The sequence below is a fragment of the Lepisosteus oculatus genome, chromosome 2, assembly GCF_040954835.1.
Source record: "Lepisosteus oculatus isolate fLepOcu1 chromosome 2, fLepOcu1.hap2, whole genome shotgun sequence".
Lineage (NCBI taxonomy): Eukaryota > Metazoa > Chordata > Actinopteri > Semionotiformes > Lepisosteidae > Lepisosteus > Lepisosteus oculatus.
In genome coordinates this window covers 51472059-51491960 of record NC_090697.1, presented here as the reverse complement: position 1 = coordinate 51491960, position 19902 = coordinate 51472059, and the positions used below count along the sequence as shown (strand labels likewise).

The following is a 19902-nucleotide window of genomic DNA, read 5'->3' as shown; positions in this document are numbered from 1 at the left end:
ATTATTTCTTTTGTGAATGTTGAAAATTCTGCATTATCATGGAGCAGAAATGGCAAGTGTATGCACACGAATAACTAACTGAAAGTCTTAAGAATGCATGCATTAATGCAAATTCAGTAATCTCGAGGACTAGAATAAATTATTCCTGTTCTAATTAAAAAACTTTTTTAAGTGGCATTCAAATCAAACAGTCCAAATTTCAGTTCTTTTCAGCTCTGTCAAGACCAACATTCTGTATTGGCTTCTTGAAAGTACAAAGAAATCACAAAAAAATAGAAGATGATTACTCTCTATATTAACAGGATTGAGAAAAAATAAGACATATCAACCAAAGACTTGGATCACACAGTTCATCTTAATTAAGTTAATAATCTAAAAATCAATTTGATATCATCTTTGTACTGTGCTTTCTGACTAGACAACCAACTTCTAACCTTACCAATTATAAATCTTCGTAACACTCTACATGAAAAAGGTTTAAAACAAGTATTTGTGCAAATGACTCCACATGCACAGAATATTTTTTTCCAGTACAGTAGAAGTCAAACTTTCAGCTGAAAGCTAGGTGCAGAGTTCCAGGTGCCTGCCTGCATCTGCACAATGTGAAAATGATGGGAGACTCCAAGACTTTAGAGCTGACAAGGACGTTCTGCAGATGCAACTCAGTAAGAGTGATTATGTGTTTATGTGTTTATTTTACTATTTGCTTTTTGTGTAGTGTTTATGAAAGAATTAAGACAATGTATTTAATCACATTCAAGTTAAGCATTACCCAAATCTTTTAACACTGCACACACGAAGGAAAACAAAACTTGTAGTGGGGAAAAAAATAATATACAAAGAAAAGTACTGCTGTGATTTAATGAGACAGGCATAAGCAGATCTGAAAAAGAGATGACAAAAAATAAAATAAATCAAAAGAGTGATCTATGAAATGATAACCTATAGCTGTAACCAATATACAGTTAGCAAACATCATCGTTAGTTTTTTGTGATTCATCAAATTCTACCAGGAATTATTAACTACATTATTTATGTATAATATAAGCTCTAGGGAGAATTCTTCTTGACTAGAAAGCTGATGGAGAAGACAAAGATAAAGCACACCTTTCAAATGATACTCCGGCAACCAAAGTCAACTCCTATCGGCCTGTCTTTTTCCCTCTCACATTTGATTTGATATGCTATCTGAATGCTTTCAATGTTCACCAAAGTCATTTGAATTTTCCATTGAGTGACCTTATTGACCACAGGTATAATTTAGCATTAAATACAAGGTCTCAAGACAGCTCGACCCTGGACTCAATGGAAAATCCAATTAAACTGTGCTTTTTGATATGTTAACAAAATGACACTAAACTTAATTGATTATGCATTGCATTGTAAACTGTGATGAAAAAGAAACATTGAAAAATCTGTATCTTCTATATTAAAGCTTCCTAACACTTTCCCTTTTCTATGTAAATTAATATGGATACTAACTAGCCGCACACATACTAGTTTCTTGTCTAAATGCTAAGAATTAAGTCATTATAAAGTTCTTTGAAAATATGTATCTATTGTATACATATTCTTTTGTAGAGATGTATTATAAACATGCAATTGGTTTGAATTGCATTCTATATCATTTTAAGAAAACATTTACAGTTTGACAAATGTATTTATTAGTTTTCTAATTAATCTCCATATTCCAACAAACTGATTATTCTTTTTCAGCATATGAAGCACTTGCTGAAGACACGTTAACAATTTTGATTACATGTTGCTAATTCTAGTCTGAAAAATGTTTTGTAAATTGAATGTATAATTTAAAAATACAAATATTGACATGAATGTGATGGAAACCAACAGACATTCTATCACTGAACAACACTCCTAACCTCACGTTATCAACAAGAACAATAAATGATTAGGTTCACATCTCCAAGATGATCCGAAATCTTGTAAAATTACTTTAGTTGAGCTAAGAGAGAAATATAGAGGCCAGACAGTACAAGCCCAGAATGCAAATTAGCCAGAGACTGAGGTTAACACGCCAACTCTTTCAGAACGTGCTACAGGATTTTGGATGACCATTTAGTCAGGACTTTGGTTTAACATCTCATCCAAAAGACAACGTCCTACTGAACAGTGTCCTTGTTCAGCATAGTGGGGCAAAGATCGACTGAGGTAGAGTGTCACCTACTAGTCCATGAACATAATTTGCAGCAGTAACTGGATTTGAACTGGAGGTTTGTCACCACAGTACTGTCCAGTACCAGGATTGCTTAGTTAACTATTTAACAGCTGTATTATCCATTTATAAAGTGTAATTTTACAATTATTTTCCATAAACTAAAACATGACTGAGGTTACTAGCTATGTGGAAAGAATTACAAGAGGTGGCAATTTGTTTTCATTCTAATACTGTTAAGAGACTGGATATCATGAAAAATGTTATTAAAAGGAGAAAAGGGGTTTCTTAGCTCTGAAATGGGTTGACTTAGTAATTTGCATTGAATTCTGACATTTTATAAAGAGTAAGGTTTCAAACATGGCCCTTTGGTGAAAGGCAGATATCTAAATTTATTGTACCTAAGGTACAGCTATGGAAGGATGAGAGAAGCTTATGTTTTTCCATCACTTAGATGCATTTCAGGTAAAAGTAAGAGGAAAAATGTTATATTTCATATCACTCAGCTAATTTTTTTTGGTGTACTTGGAATCACATCTGTGTGCATCCTGCTCGTATGGGACATGACAATAAAATGAAAAATGGGCACAGACGGAGAAATGTGTTTCAAAACCCTCTTGGTACAACCCTGTCTGGCATGTGAAGCAGAAGCATGGTGTCAGGTTCCAGCTGGGATAAAGACATGTCAATAGTCAGGAGGATCAATAGGCAACGATTCACTGCACTCATTCTCTAGGCAGAATGCACAAAGTATCTCACCCAATTAAATTACTTATTGTGGCAGGTTTATCTCCCAGTAAGTTTGCAGTGAACACAAATATTCCTATGTTGTTTACATGAGTATCCAGGTAATAATTTACTGGAAAAAAAAATAATGGCATTTGCTCTTTTTGCCTTTCCATTCTTCCAAATGGTCATTGCTTGGATGTGACAAGACTTAGAATGCCTCTTGTGTATGAATTACCATATTACTATGATGTATTCTATAAACATTAGAAAATAATTATAATTAATATTCTACTGATGACTTCCACAGGAAAAAAAGCCCCCAGAGGCACTTTCTACTTAGGATCTCTTCAGGAAAAAAAACATATTTAATACATTAAGGAATAGATTAACAATAGCTTAAGATGATAACGACATATTTGCACAGAATGAAATGTCTAAGGATATATTTGAAAATATAATATGATATACATTGTTTTCGCAACATACAAACCAATCTTAATAAAGTAAACAAAAGAAAAGTACGACCTCTATTATCAGGTCTTGTTTTTTTCGTATTGTATCCACACCACCCAGCTAAGGGGTCCTTGGCTCACCCTGCTTCACTGAATCCCAGCAGCATACAGCCAGTTTAGTGTCACAATTCCCAAAAGCAATTAACAAAACGCAGATTCTGTGCTAACCTGGATGTTCTGTTCTGAGAACTGGGAACAGCAGAAAGGCAGCTAAACACACATTTCCTTTATTGTCTGAGTTCATACTGAGTTTATTTTCTGTTTAAAGTATGATAATCAAAGGTCTCATTCTTCAAATTTCCTTTTTCCTCCTGCGTTGCTGACATTTGAACAATTTGTGTTCCTATCCTTTAAACATTGTAAAACCCGAGACATTTCTGCTGAAACCCAGACTTTATGTGCTACTGGTTCTGTTTCACTAAGAAAAACAGGGAAATGCTCCATAAAAACTGCAGATTTATGTTGCTGAACATATTCATTATTTTATGAACCACTTGCATATAAATCTCATGCAGTACAACCATTCATTGTTTTTTGACAGTTAAAGGGGTAGAAATTTAGTGAATTGGGTTTTAATTTTGTTAAACTAAAAAAGCACTCACTTTTTTAATTTAACAACTTCGTTCCTTAATATACAGATTAAGAATTTTCTTGAAGCCTTCATTTTTTGTATAAACAGGCGCTTGTTTTAAAACCTCAGACAGTTCTAGGAGAGGAAACATAAACCATGAAACAGGAACACGAACAGCAGCTCACTGCACCTTACAGATAAAAAAGGGATGCATGTAAATATTCACAACAAATTAAAGCAAGAGGATTTTTTTTTTTGAAGGCATTAATCAAAGCAAATAAATTACATCCAAATACAGTGTTTTTTGTGCTTTTGTTTTATATATCTAACAGCCAAAAGCAGAAAACACAGTGAGAATGTCACTTGTTAGCGCTGGGTTGGACGGAATGTGAAAACCATGTGGGTCGGTACAAAACAAAAGGAAAATTGTAACAAGCTATACAGCAATCTTTCAGGAAATACAGCGTCTTACACTCACCGTGCAGTGGCTGTGCTGCTGCTGCAGGGTGGGGACGTCTCCACCAGTTGGCATTTGCTTTGTGAGCTCTTCGTCTTTGAGAGTGAGCCATCTCCACAGTTCTTCCAGCAGCGCGAGCAGTCTGGTCCATTTCTCCGCACTGGCCTCCAGATGAGCCCTGCACCAGACAGTCACATGCATCTAATCACACATCCGGTTACTTTAAATCAAGAAGGAATCCAAGTAAAAAGTAAATATTTTAATGTCTCAGCTCTTCCTTAAACATTAAACAAGCATCATAGCCATGATATGTTTCTGAAGTGCTGACAATACCATTCTAATCTGTGCCATCAAATTCTAAATTCAACAATATTTGCTGTAAATTGGAACTTTGTTAACCCATTTGTTCCTAGACATGCAAGTACACAAAGTTCTGTTTATTGAGTACAATGTTAAACATCCCATTTACATTTCTGGAAAAATGCAAGGGGAACTTTGTGAAATATACATTTTTGTGACCAACAGGAATATACAGGGACTCCACCATAAGAGCTAAACAAATAACAAGGACCTGGAATTGCCATAACAAGAAAACATCCTTGCAGCTTGACATTATTCTTTTGAGCTTAATATACCTCACAATTTTGTGATATATTTTAAACCCATCTGCCTATCATATTATAACTCTAAAACACTGAACGAACCGTAGAAAATCATGTCAGATTAAAACAAATGTGACAATTACGTGGAAAAACAAATTATTTCAAATTACAAAGTCATTAATCTTAAAATAACTTCCTCTGCAAAACAATAGAAGCCTAAATATAGATTTAAAGGAACAAATTAAATAAAAACAATGTTGATTTTTTTAAATGCTACCTGTGAAAATAATCATTAAAGTGTAGTGTAAAAAATAATAAGAGGAAATAAATAATAAGAAGAATAATAAATTAAATAAATTCTAAAGAAATATAATCTAAAAATCTAAAAGAATCCGTTTTGAAAACAGACCAAAACAAAAAAAAGTCCACCAAAAAATATTTCCCATGAGCTGAGCATTTTCTGCATTTCACTGAGTGCATTTGTATCTAGTGATGATGAGACTTCTAAAAGCACTCAGTATGAAGATGTCTGTCACTTTTCACATGCACAAGTAGTGCAACTGTCACACGGCATCTAAGAAAGCGGTTTCCTGTGTTCACTGGCCAGTGTGCAATCCCATCCATCCTAGCGGAATCTACCACAGGGGTGGAAAATGAGAATGGCCTTCCACAACCTTTTGGTTTGGACCCAAACTTAGGATACTCTGAGCTACAGAGCGCTGAAAGTAAAGAACCTCAATAACACTGTTTATAAGATCCCTGTAGAGCATCCAGCTATTCACCACTGCAGAATTTAGGGACCAGGAGAACATGGGCCACCGCCACTTCTTGGGCCATATTGAGATTTGGTAACAGGAGACCTGTAGATCATAGAGATCAAGACCTCCCATATGCTGGTTATAGGTCTGGATGCTTGCTGGATGCTGGAGGTGGTCGTATGCTCTCTGTTCCTTATTCCAACGTCTTACAGGTACTTCTGTATACTTTCTCTAAATATTAGTGGCCACGGTAACATTGTTGTCACTCCATCTTACAAGGAGTTTCTCTTTTTGTGTCAGTATGTCTGCTGATCCTCTTGGCATTTTTTCAAAATCTTTCAAAGGTTTGAAGGGAGCATTGTACAAGCGATTCTGCCGCATTGTGCCAGTACACCCATAACCACGTTTTGTCATCTCATCTATAAGGGACAGTGATGTGAAGAGGCTGTCATGTGTGAGTTTCCAACCGGGTGGAACAGCAGCCTGTTCAGCTAAACCCAGAACTGCACTGGGTTCCTGACCTAATCCAGTCTCTGGAAGGAGGGTATAGGTTCCAGCATACGGCTCCATATGGTACAGATAACCAGTGTATGAGGCAAGACTCCAGTTTGAAACCATAACGGAAGGGTTTCCCTTTGATGAATAGTTTGTATCCATTATGACATAGTAAGGGATCATACTTTCACCAACAGAAAGCCATTCACTGAATGGCCAGATCTTGTAGAAATTGTTAAGCTCTGTGAAAACTGGCCTGACTTTGTAGAATGGGTCATCAGTGGCCATGGTGTTGTCAACTAAATGGATAGAAGACAACCTAATCAAAGTGATTTCTACATATGGCATTACATATGCTTACATTTTGGACATCATCGTCATCTGACCACAGCATGTGTCTTCATCGTACTATGTTGTAACCAGAGGTAAGAAGAACTACATAAAAGTTAAGATGCTCGTTCATATTCAAATTGAGTGGCTTTTCCTTTTTTTGGACAGAGTACAGGTTAGACATTTGAATTCTCAAGAATGGAGGGTAGAGCTTTAGGAAAACATCAGCAGGGTCTGGTTTTGTCTGTTTCAGACACTGTACAGCTGTTGGCTCATACTGGACATAACTAGGGAGGTTGCTGTTCACTGGCATTTTGTATTTTTTTAAAGTCTTATTCTTCACAATCTGAAGAGCATTTTCCTGTCCTTTGGTTTGTAATGCATCCTTTCTACTGCCATTTACTGCGCTTGAGGAAGTATCATCCTTCAGATGAGATGTTAAACTGAAGTCCAAACTATCTAATCACTAAAAATCCCAAGAAACTCTTTATAAGGGGAGAGGTATGAACCTCAGTGCGCAGACTAATCTTGCCTTGGGCTTCCGCAATCTGGTTATTCTCAGGTTCAACTGGTAATTCAGCTGGTAAAGCCTTTTCTCGCTTCTCTGTCTGATCTTTTCACAGGGCTTGCTGACATATAACCTCAAGTGGGAGCTGCAATTCAGTGCTGGAGGTATGAAAGCATTTTGTAATGTTACAGTAAATGCAATTAAAAAAAAACTATTCATTAACCCCTTCATTGTTGTATTATCATTTGGAAAATAATAAGCAATAGTAATACAAAGGATTCAACTCACTACTTATCTATAAAAAAAAAACACAAAATCAACACATAAAAACATACCTATTTCTAGATTAGTAGATCATTAGCTTAAAGAATTATCCTTATGTAACTACAATAAAAGTGATTATATATTGAGTGCAAAAGGGTTAAATGGATAAGATCGAAGGTATATGTGGATATTAGTTGATCAGGCTCAGAAACTGCACATTTTGCACATGGGTGTTACAAAACTTGGAGAGTTGGGGTTAACAACCCCTTTCAGCAGCACCTATTTATTCTAATTATGCAATATAATGGGCACTAGACAACAAATGCTAAAAATATAACAGGAGCAGTACTCTATAATTGTAATTACATGGTAATTTGTATACAATGGTGTCTATGTAAGAAAAACTAAGGTAATGTAATTAAATGCATCTAGGGGAAACATTTATTTACCAAGACAAAATTTCAAACTGAAAAATATTATTATAGTATGGTAAAACACTCTCTCATTTTTACGTCTTTAAGTCCTATGCGTTGTGACCAATGGGTTCGTTTATTTTTTATTGTGGCGTCTCACTTCAATTGTCTACCCATCAGTTTGGCTGTCCTCACTGGGAAGGATTTCGTACTGGGAGGTCATTTGGAAGTCAGTGGGCACCTGTAGAACAGGAAGTTCCCAGTGTTCACTGTAGGTTTACCTGATATTGGCAGACTTTGCCTTCAGTTCAGTCCAACGCTGGTTCATGTCATCCAGTCGCTGCTGCAGAAACACAGCCTCCTCGGAGCTGCCCAGCGCCTTGGCCATTTTCTGTCTGTTGCCATCAATGCTCTTGAAGATGTCATTATGAGCATCAATCTCAGCTTGAATATCCTGAGAGGAAAAAGGATATCAGATCTTAGCACAAAAGGAAGCAGATGTAAGCAAATAAAAGGTTATTGGCCATTAAATAGACATCTGTACGCATTTCTTTCACCTGTGCTTATAGATGGGACATTTTTTGAGGGGTAGCATGGTAGCACAGTGGTTAGAATTGCTGCCTTACAGTACTTGGGCCCTGGGTTCAATTCTGGACCTGGGGTGCTATCTGCTTGGAGTCTATATATTCTCCCTGTGTTAGTGTGGGTTTCCTTTGGGTACTCCGGTTTCCTCCCATAGTCCAAAAATGTACAGGTAGGTTAATTGGATTCTGGGAAAATCGACTCTGGTGCATGTGTGTGCTTGTGTCTGTGTGTGCCATGGACTGGTGTCCCATCTGGGGTATATCCTGCCTTGCTCCTGTTCTTTCTGGGATAGTCTCCTGCTCCCCCACGACCCTGTTTTGTTCAAGATATTTGTAAAAGATGGATGGACACCTTAGTCACAAAACATTTTCTAAAGCATACTAGGATCTTTAGCCTTAGGCTGGGAAGAGTTTCTCAAAAAGTTTGTAAGAATGCCGCTAACTCATGTTTCTCAGAGGTGCAGCACATGATACAAGAGACCTAGTTAAATCATTTAAATCTAGCTCTGAAAGGCTGCTGACAGAAGAAAGGAAAAAGTCTCCTGTCAAGCAGTTTATTTATAGTACCAAATTGTTCATAATTTGTGATACTTATCTGTCTCCCAGGAGCTCACTACTTAAAATGGACAAAAATATATATAACCTGTCACTGTGATTGTCAGGTCCATTAAAAATGTTTTAGTGAATACATAAACTGAAAGACAAAACATGCGCGAACCCTGAGGTACAGAATGAATAAGTGCTAAAGAATTTGTTATGTGCCTACTGTATTTAAAGCTACTGTACAGGGTTTTAGTAATAATCAGAAAGTTTAACTGAACAAAGAACTTTTAGAACACAAAAATGATCTTTATGTTCAGATAAAACCCACACAGTTGTCCAAAGCTAGTTTATATGCAAAATGCAAAGTGCGATTGAAGACCAAAGAAGAGAAACTCATGGAGGAAAAACACTTGTTTCCACATGAAGACACACCCAGCCTCCACATGGAAAAAGGGGCAACCTTTCCCCCCCGCTACAGCGAGCAGCCAGAGAGCAGGATTCATTTCAAGAGCAGTTCTTCCAAAGGTACTCACTCAGCACTCAGGCCCATTCTGAGGGCTAAAGTGTTGGGAGAGCAGAGTTTCATGCAGTGGAAAGAGAGCAGAAGAACAGACCCTCCTTAGAAACTTGGCACTGGCAGAGAGTGTGTGTGAGGGAGGAAATTAAATTGGGCCTCTTTCAGTTCATTCAGAAAGTGCTTTGTTAAACACCACCCCTTCCTGGAGAAATCATTTCATAGGAAAGCCCATGTCCTAAACTGTAATGAAAACTAGCAGATGTGTAGGTATTCTTTTAATTACGTCATATAATTCTTAACACTTTACTTACAAAAAACAGTCTACTTCTTCTAAGATTTGCTCAACTGGGCAGCGCATTACAACAAAACTGTCGTATTGTCGTACTACGACAGAGAATTACAACAAAAAGTGAGTTTTCTATTCGATTTCTAGCACTATGCTTGGCTGTATTTTAATGTTTTTAAAATCCAACACAGTCAGAATTTTAGAAAGACTTATACTGCATCTCTTTATAGAATTACAGTAAAATTTTATCCAATGCACTTTTTAAAAGTAATGAATCTGACAATCTCATCTATTGTCCCTTTGCGATTTATTATCCGGAAAATTCTACAGGAGGCTTAACATGTGTCTGCAATTAACTACTGAGCGGTTCAAGTTATTCAGCCACATCTGCTACTGTGAGAAGCTGTATTCCTGCTGCTATAGTGAAATAAAACAAAACTAAATTAATAACAAACAAAGTACATTGTCCCTAATCTAATGTTTATTGATAAAATATACACTAAAGTACTGTCATTTACTGTTTTATGCTTCTCAGTGCAGATAAAGTACATACAGTAACTCAGTACTACTCCTATTACTACAAAAGTACTACCATTTATAAGAGATACAATATTTACAGAAACCAAGTTTTTAACTTAGAGTATACTTTCAACAATGCCTTTTCATTCTTATTTTATCTACAATTATAGAAATATTGCATGACCTTCCTCCATAGAATACATACTGTTTTTACATAAGAAAAATACACGGTGCTGCTAAGAAATCTTAAATCTGAATCTATAGCATTTAAAGCCATCTTTTTTCATGCTCATCAGATATAAAATATAAATGAAAACCCATAATTACAAGGATATATGGGACATAGCAAAAAAACACTTTTTATAGAATACAAAAGTAGCTACATTCATTCATTATCTGGCTTGTAAATTAGAGTGGATATTATCCCTTGCCCAGGAAGACCTAGACAATACTGAGCTGAAAAAACAATCGGACATTTTGCATTAGTATGTTTCTTAACCTTAAAAGAACAAGCTTAAGGTTTGTAAGCAATGAAGAGAGGTTTGTACCTTTTTCAAATGAGTACAACAACAGACCCCAGAACCTTGTTTTAACAATCTTTTTGTGCAAATGCTATTTCTGTAAAACTTTAGGGAAGAAATATATTTCTGCAGTCTCTTCTGGCAGAAGGACACTGTTTTTCTAGGTATCCTCAGACATCTTTCTAAAATTCACATTAAGGAAAAAACAGCACAATTCGAGTAAGGAAAAAATCTTTAAAATGGGATTAATTTTAAATTAAGCAAATATGTACAGTTTCAAAGTATTATTTCAGGATTATAAAACCAAGATAGGATGAAATACTGCAGTAAGTATGGACATATGCTCAGATGCAATGACACCAGCAAATAAAACTAAGAGAGCAAATATAGTACATCTGGAGAAAACAGGGGAACTCTTTCCAGTAGTACACAACTTTCCACTTTTCCAAGAATAGAACTGTCTAGTGACATTAAATTTTAAAGTAATAAGCAAGGCTTTATAATTTTAAGATTTTAAAGATATGCGTGGGAAATTTTCCTCTCAAATTATTTCTCCATTTCAATCACAAAAAGAAATGGGAAGTTGACGTAAAACATTCTTGGTGACAAGTGTAGTAATGCAGATAAGAGTTCTGAGACCTCCAGAGCAGCACTACTGTGAATAATTCAAAATCATCAGTAAGGAAGAAGAAAACAAAAAACAAACTTTTAAAGATGTTATAATTATGGAAGTTCTGACAGACCTCATGTAACACCATGCTGCCTCACTGCTGCAAGCTCTTCTCCTATCATTCATACTCACATCAAGAAACCTCAAAAACTACTTGACTTTCTCTTAAATTTAGTCTGTTATTTTACAGCAAATTTAAATATGTACAGCATATATAATCACATACCAACGGGGCAGCTGAAAATACTCATTTTTCAAAAATTCTTATTTAAAAAAAATCTTAGTTCCATCAGGAGCACAGCAGTAAGCATTTATCGTAATGTAGTCTGCCTTACATCACATGCTTTAGGAATTAAAACAATATGAGCAGTGAAGGAGTTAATCTAGCACAATATAAACATACTGCAAAAGGCAATTTAATGCATTTTACAATAATAGTAATACAATTTTGATCTATTTCATGATTTCAAGTTTTTTTTTATTTATAATAACACCACTGCCATACATTAGTTTTACCTTAAAAGTGGCATTTCAAAATTATAAGAATAAGGATCTTAAAAATATAAATAGTGCACAATACAAACAAGAGAGCTGACCTTTTTGCATGTGACAATCTGCATCTACAATGGAGTTGAACAAAGCCACAAATCTAAACCACTTTTTATTTCAATATAATATTGCTTAATATGTTTCAAAACAAACTCTAAATTCATTCTGTCCACTTTAAAGTAACAGCAGAGTTATATTTAGTTGTCTGCAATTCTTACTATAGGCAAAAATGTAGTTAAAAACGGGAGTTTCTCTTCATTCAAATATACCTGTTCAAATTTCCTTAGCAACTCCTGCAAGCTGAAGTGCAAGCCAATCATTGTTGGGGACTGGACTCCTCTACAGACTACATCTTTGAGTTAGAGATGCTCCATTCTCGGCCAAGTGTTCTGCACTTTAAAGCATGTCCTCCCTCGTGTCCAGAGCAGACATCTTCCATCAGCACCACAGTTGTGTTTTCGCCTGACCCGGCTGCATAGTAACAGCATCTTTTCATTTTTGTACAACAGCTTCCCAAAATGCTACAAGTTGAAGAAAAGTCCTTGAGCCAAGAGCTGGTGTGCGGTTAACCCGGTGACATCTTGCTCTCTGTACCGTCAGCAAGCTCAGGATCCTGTCTCCTTCACCTCTCTAATGACCTGCAGATTCAAGCGCTCGCAAAATATTTACTCCTGGGCCTCAGCTCCAGCGTTTGTTCTCAATTACATGTACAAAAAGACCTCTGTCCAGGCAACAGAGTTTGGGGAGGGGGGGTGGGGGAGTGGGGGACGAAGAGCACATGGTTCAAGTTCACTCAGCATTCACAGAAAGAAAACAGTATCCCATGAAGAAGTCCTTCAGGGGGAAAAAAAAACGAAAAATAAGCTAACACTCCAAAGTGTGTAACTCCAACAGAAGTGAACGCTTGAGACCGAGAAGAAGGCGATGTATCACTCAGGAGCTGGATGAGAATCGCGGTCCAGGTGCCCACAGGCACGTGCTGCTGCAGTGAAAGCTGAAGCTGACATTCGCAGGAATGACCCAGGGAAGCTCTGTTTCCAGTGTGTCTGCCCGCACATCACTTCCATCATTGTCAGATAACCTTAGTGTCCATGCTGATTAGAAACTGCTGCTTTCTGCTGGTTCACCATTGCATCAGGGTAGATGTGCTGTAATCCTTCTATTTCCAGCAGCTGTTTATTATTTTAATCAGCATCCTCCCTCACCCCTCCTCTACCCCCGCTCACGAACCAAGCATACTCCCACTTCCTGAGGCCTCTCTCTTGGCACAACTTCAGTCCACCCAAAGAAGTAGAAGAAACAAAAGTGCAAGGCCAGGCTCCAAGCTTATTGTCAAAGGTAGATAAAATGTTGGGTCTGTTCAACTATGAAAAGCTTTTCAATCGTAGAAAAAAGTGTTCACTTAAATACAAAAAAGCTAAGGTGAGTAAAAAACAATTCCATTGAAAGTGATCTTTCTTCTATTTCCATTTACTGTATTTAACTCAATAATCATTGGGTTTTTTTTCTGATGGTGACACACACAGCAATACAACAACCATAGGTCTGTAAGTATCCAAGCTTTTGATTTTCTAAACATTTTCCACACCTCTGTACCTGAAATGAATGTACTCAAACTACAAGGTGCCTCTTGGGATTATTTTAACTTTGAAAGGATTCTTGAGAAAAAAAAAACATAACATACAGCAACCATCTAAAGCACTAATGTGTGTCATCAATTGAAATCAAAACCTATTTTGCCAATGAAAAAAAATGATTGCCATAAGCAATGAAACAATACAGACTGAGTTTAGAAAAACACTTACATTTATTCCTTTAGAGGTATACTGGCACTTGTAACAAAGGCAAAAATAATACTAAATTAGTTTTGATGGCAATGTCAACACTTGCCACAGTTTTTATGAACTTATTATGATTCTAATAAACACCAAATCAGTGTGACAGAAAATATCAGCAAAGCACTCCCTCCATCTGTTAAACAGAAAAACAAATCCCATTTGCCCAACGTGTGAGAAACTGACAGCTTTATAGCAAAATATGACCAAGGTGCGGCACACTGTCACAAACAGGATAAGGTAGCTTAATGACCTTTCTGGTGATTGATCAAAATCGTGCAAACAGCCCACTTCCAAAAACATAATAAATAGATTACCTTTAGAGGTTTCAGGAGTGGGAATTAAAAGCTGTAAATCTTTCATTGCTTGGTTAGTAAAAATTAAAATTAAACAGCAGAGAGCACAAGTATCGAAAAGGTTAATCAGTAAAAAGAATCAAAGAACTCTTTCTGAAGATAAAATTCCTAAACTTAAACAAGTAAGATTGTCACCTATGATGTAGTGGGAATTTATGATGACATAATTAAATCGAGGGCTTCAATAAACAGTTGTAAGCAAACAGTAGAAAGTCACTGCAAAACCACAGGTAAAGTACTGCTTTCCTGAAGCAATGTTTTACCATGAAACGCAATCTGCAAGGTCACCTATAAAATGTTTTCTTTTTGTTAAAGACATTTTTATAGTCCACCAAAAAGAGTCTGCGTTACAAGAGACACATTTCTAGATCATTCAAAGCTGTGCTGAAGAAGTCAGAAGTTATGTTAGGTTTGGTGCCACTAAGAGGATTATGTTATTATTCTGAACTAAGAATGTACTGTATTTTGCCTCTAGCTCTGAAGAAGTCAGTCTGTGAGCAGTTCTGGCTAAAACATTTACACTACATTTATCTGTAATCCATCCTATGGATAAGAGAACTAAGGAACAGCAATTCAATAGGTGACTCTGATCTCAAGTCGAAATTCAGAGAACTAAAGAACCTGGAAAATCAGAAGCTTAAAAAAGCAGCCTTTCTTAAAGCTTAAGTGTGAGCACCTGCAAGCTAGAACGTTGATAAGGAACAAATGGTAAAACTGCAAATCGAATTCCATCTTATAGCCTATGTCAAGCTTGAGGAGGCTCTGCTTTCCTTTGGTGAATCCAACGATCATTCAAAAAGTTTAAACTCTGAATTTTCACTAAAAAAATCTTTCTAAAGAAACACATCTGAGCAGACATCCAGGTTATAGACACAAAGACGTAAGGTGTCTGAAACTGGTGAACTCATTTAATCAATTGACCTTTATGGACTAAATTAAGACGCTCACTAATTATGCAATGTACTCAGTAACAGTGGGGTTACATCTGGAATCTAATATTTGGAATATAAATTCCTTTGTAGTGAGTGTTATATACAGTACATATATTGGCATTTACTAAATGTTAATCTAGTGAATGTTAGAAGAAGAGGTAAAGTATGAGGACAAACATACCGAAAAAAATAATTCACATGACAATGTATTTACCATCTTGAAAGCAAATACATTAGGTGTTGCTTAGCCGATCATTTATGGTAAAATCCAAACTCTCCTTAACCACAACAGCACATACACTACGCATAGGCACCTTTAGCTGTTTATCAGGGACTATTTTTCCATACATCTCCAAGAGCTTTCATCCTAATTTTTCACGCTCCTGAAAAGTCTATCTCACAACATTCCAATGCGGATAAGATCAATATCAAAAAACGTTTTGCATCCACATTGCCATCCACACTTAATATGGTTCTGTGTTTAAAGTCACTGTTGAAAAACAAGCCTTTTATACACAAATCAGTTTCCAAGGTTGAAGGAAGAACTAATGAAAGCAAATTAAATTCTGAACACATCACTGATGATGACTACCAGTTATGAGCAAACATTTCCACACTTTAATGTAAACAAACCCCATGCTTCAATGTCTGAAAGAAAGCTTAAAATGCAGTCACTACCTTTTGCGTACATTGTATAGGTTTCATTGCACTGTACTAATCAAATGCCTAGGCTAATTCACTATAAACACTGAACATTTTTTAAATTATATTTTTTCAGGAAAATTACAAATGTTTAAGTCTATTATCTGGACATATTACAGTAAACATCTGTTTCATTTCAAAAGAAGATGAAACTAATGCATTAGAAATTGTATACTGCTGATCAAAGCCACCGATGCTTTATGGAAACTAATTTTGTAAAAAACTGATTATAAGTCAATGTAACATTACTTTTTGTTTTGAACTGATCAATTCTGAATCATTCTGCATATATAATTGCAAGATATGCAATAAAAGAAAAAAATAATGAAGGTTACACTTTCATCTTCAAAAAAACGCCTTTAGGCCTTGTGTTTCTGAGGTCACAGAACATTAAGAGTAGAGTGATAGATTTGCTAAATTTACATAGTTCATTGCTCATATAACATTAGACCTGATATGGTGATTTGCTAAAGGAAATTAAAAAAAACAATTTGCCTACTGCTCATATTTAAATGTAGTTTTAAACAGGAAAAATACATGTAATATAGAGTTAGAATGTTATAAATTCCATTATCGAATAGGAAATGTGTTTCCCCAAGTTCTAAAATAACAAACAGAACTTCAACTCATATAATAAATGTCACTATAGAATACTGGAGTTTTGCTAGAGTCCGTTTCTGTTTACATTATAAAGGAGATCCACAAAATGATTATCTTTTTGCAATACCTAGTCATATTGTTAGTTACAGTTAAATGGGGTGTATATTGTAACAATCAGCACAGTGATATATTGTTGAAGCAAACTGAGCTAACGCTGTCTTGTTCATGTATTCTCCTACAGTCTGGAATGCACTTTAAAAATGAACCCAGTAAAGAAGCATTCAGGAAACTTTAAATATTTTCTATCTATTATATGCATTTGATCTTCAGACTCCAATTCCACATTAAAAAAAATCCAAAAAAGCCCCAAAACCTCCTGAATAGAAGATGAAATTTTAATCAAACATTACACCAATTTTAAAATTGATGTATTAGGATGTTCTTCAGAAGTGCAGAATGTGAGAATCTTTAATAATGCATTATTATTTTTGCATTTGGTTTTTATTCATTCATGAAATGCATGAAGTTTATAGCATCTTAAAAGAAGACACAGAGCTTTTTCTCCATAAGAAAAATGGATATTTGCACCAAAGTTGACTATACACTCTACAGTACATACAGCAGAGATGAAGATAAAATAGAATTTCTTGAAACAGTAACAAACTACAATCTGCACATTTTACATATCAACTTTACATGCCTTGAAGCAGTCAATACGGTAAAAAAAAAGTAATACCTTATTTCAAATAAACACAACCAATACTGCTACAGTATATTGTTTTGTTTCACTTTACAATAACACAACTTATACACACCCAAGAGACCAGAAAAAGTTTGGATTAAGGTACAAATTAGGTATACAATATATTGCTATGATAATGCCACCATTTGGTACTATCTTCTATGGTCAAAGCTGATGATGACACTTTTTTAAAGAAATATAAAAAAAACAGTGAACAGCAGTTTATCTTATTGATCACACTTTAGAAACCCTCAGTCTTATCGGGCAATAAACAAGTAACGTTATTAATTTTAATTTCTAAGTGATAATGGCTCATTAGATCAAAGTGTATCCTAGTTTCTGTAATGGTAAGTGGACAAAAGAGCATGTGTTCATCCTCCCTGGATGAAACACTAGCCAATACAACTGGGTGGACTAGAGCTACTGGGGTAAAGTACCTCGCTAAAGGTATAACAGCAGGGCTCACAGAAAGAACCCACAACACTGATGTTATAACAATGTTTTAAACAATTAAAAAACAAGTTAAGAGTATGTATGGTTCAGGTTGTAGTCAGAATTAGTTTTTTTTTAGAAGCAAGCAATTAACCTACAGTAGAGATGATTACTTCTATGTCCCTCTACTAATTAACTTACGTTTATGTAGTGTAACTATTACAGTATATTAATACTTCCATGTTTTGTCAATAAAATTAAAACACTGTGATCAGAAAAGTACTGTGGTACTTGATCAGCATGTCTGCTACGTGCTTTTTACAGTCTTTCCAGAATTAATCCTTAAAGTGTATACATAGGAAACCAAGTATACCAGGATCCGAACACCTGCTTGTTCAGTCTAGAATACAGACTTTTGTAGGATGCAAGTTGATTTTACAGAATATTTTTGCAAGGTATTGCACTTGCAGGTAGCAAAGTAAGCAGGGAAACAGAACTAAAGCACAGAATAGAAAAGCTGGTTAAGCAAAAGATGTGTGCCACAATTTTGTTTTCTGTCTGATGGGGAAGTAATATAAAAAGTAATATAAAAGACTGCAATTCACCTGCTGCATTATGCTTCAATGTCCTTGTTGTATGTTTCTTGTGAGCATTTTGCTGAAGAAAATATTACTGCTGCTCTGGACTCAACCCAGGTGGAAACTACAGGATATTTAAAACATAGGCACTTTTTTATACCAAATGTGGGGGTTTTGAATAAGGTATCCAGCCATCTTGTTGAAGACAACACCTTGATTTATTTATAAAATATTACCTAGCAATCAATCGAGCTAGATGGTTTAAATGTCTCTTATTTCTATACTTTAGATAAATTTATATATATATAAATTTCAGTCTGAAAGGAATGTTATACACTAACAGGCTTAAACAACTGTTTCTTTTTAATTTTGAACAAACAAGACTATGAAGGTACACGTTACAGTACTCAAAATCCTGACAAAAAAAGGTAATGACAAAGTCAATGTATTTTTCAGAATGTAATGTGAATCAAAGGACACAAGTGGAAACTACAGGGAAGTAAATTAAAACCATGAAAGAGAGAGACACTTCTTTACCCAAAGGGTTGCAGGAGTATGTAACATGCTACCCAGTCCCATTGTTACACCGATGTCTTTCAGAGAGTAGCTGGTCAAGATCACTAAGTCACTAAAATCCAAGTATGAAACACAGACGTAGATGGGTACAGAGTAAGTCATGTATAAGGAATAGGCAAAACCGTAGAATATCGAAAATCTGCAGGAATTGTCTACTACAGTCCTAGCTAGGATCACACCTTCCCCCTTCTCTTAACGACAGACTACTTTTCTTCCAAATTTTCTCCATTCATTGGAAGTTTCATTTCACACCTCTCTACACCTATTCTGACTTCACACCTCTTGATATGCCTCTCTTTCTGTCCCCTGCTGCCGCCTCTCGTTCCTCCTCTCTCCCAGCCTTTGTTCTCCTGCTACATTACCTTTGCTTACACCCTTGTCTTTCTCACACCTGAAGAAGGCTCCACGGCCGAAACGTTGTTTACTTTCTTCTTTTTTTCAGCATGGAATAAACCTTTTACTTGTTCCTTTGCAGCCTACACATGCTGTGCAGCAACCCACCTGAACTACTTTTGTCTACTACAGCCTTCAGACTTAGCAAATTACCCTTCTTTCCAATTCTAATTGACGCTGTTATATAATAAGACAAAAAGAAACAGAAAGGCACATTCATTTTAGAAAAAGCAAAACCTCTATTATTACAAAGTCCACTACTATTATGGTACCAGACTATTTGTTTATACAGTACCTCAGAAATAAAAATTATTTCTGAGACCAAAGATTACCAAAACCAATGGATAAACAAAAAAGGTACAATGTTGCAGACAACTTTAACTTTCATGTTAACAGATAATTAATTAGTCTTATAGCAAAGAAAGAATCTGGAATCGATTTGGTACTATTGTGTTTGGAGTAATGAATAGTGCAAGCTCTATGAAGTAATGAAAACTAATCTATTAAGACTAGAGGGTCTCAGATGCAGGTGGATATAAAATTGTGCAAATATGCTCTGCAGCACAATCTAAATTGCCACTGCAGGCAAAGAACAAAACTAAATAATGAACTAGAAAAATCAATATATTTAAGGTATAGAGTTCAATGCTACTAGCCTGTGAGTATTTTCATTGTTCAACCCACCTCCTCTGAATCCCAAAACCATACAACACAGGCACTCACCCATACTAAACTAGTGTTTCTAATACAAAGAC

The 19902-nt window shown here is 35.7% G+C and overlaps 1 protein-coding gene across 9 annotated transcripts in view; it reads right to left on the bottom strand.

The window, feature by feature from the left end:
* The window catches only part of utrn (utrophin), a 292295-nt gene that overhangs the window by 108033 nt on the left and 164360 nt on the right, over positions 1–19902 (bottom strand). For all 9 annotated transcript variants that reach the window (XM_015347666.2, XM_015347699.2, XM_015347693.2 and 6 more), the window contains 2 exons: positions 8094–8266; positions 4464–4620 (listed from right to left, as the gene is read on the bottom strand). In XM_015347666.2, the coding sequence (XP_015203152.2) occupies positions 4464–4620; positions 8094–8266 (330 nt within the window). The remainder of the gene's footprint in view (positions 1–4463; positions 4621–8093; positions 8267–19902) is intronic.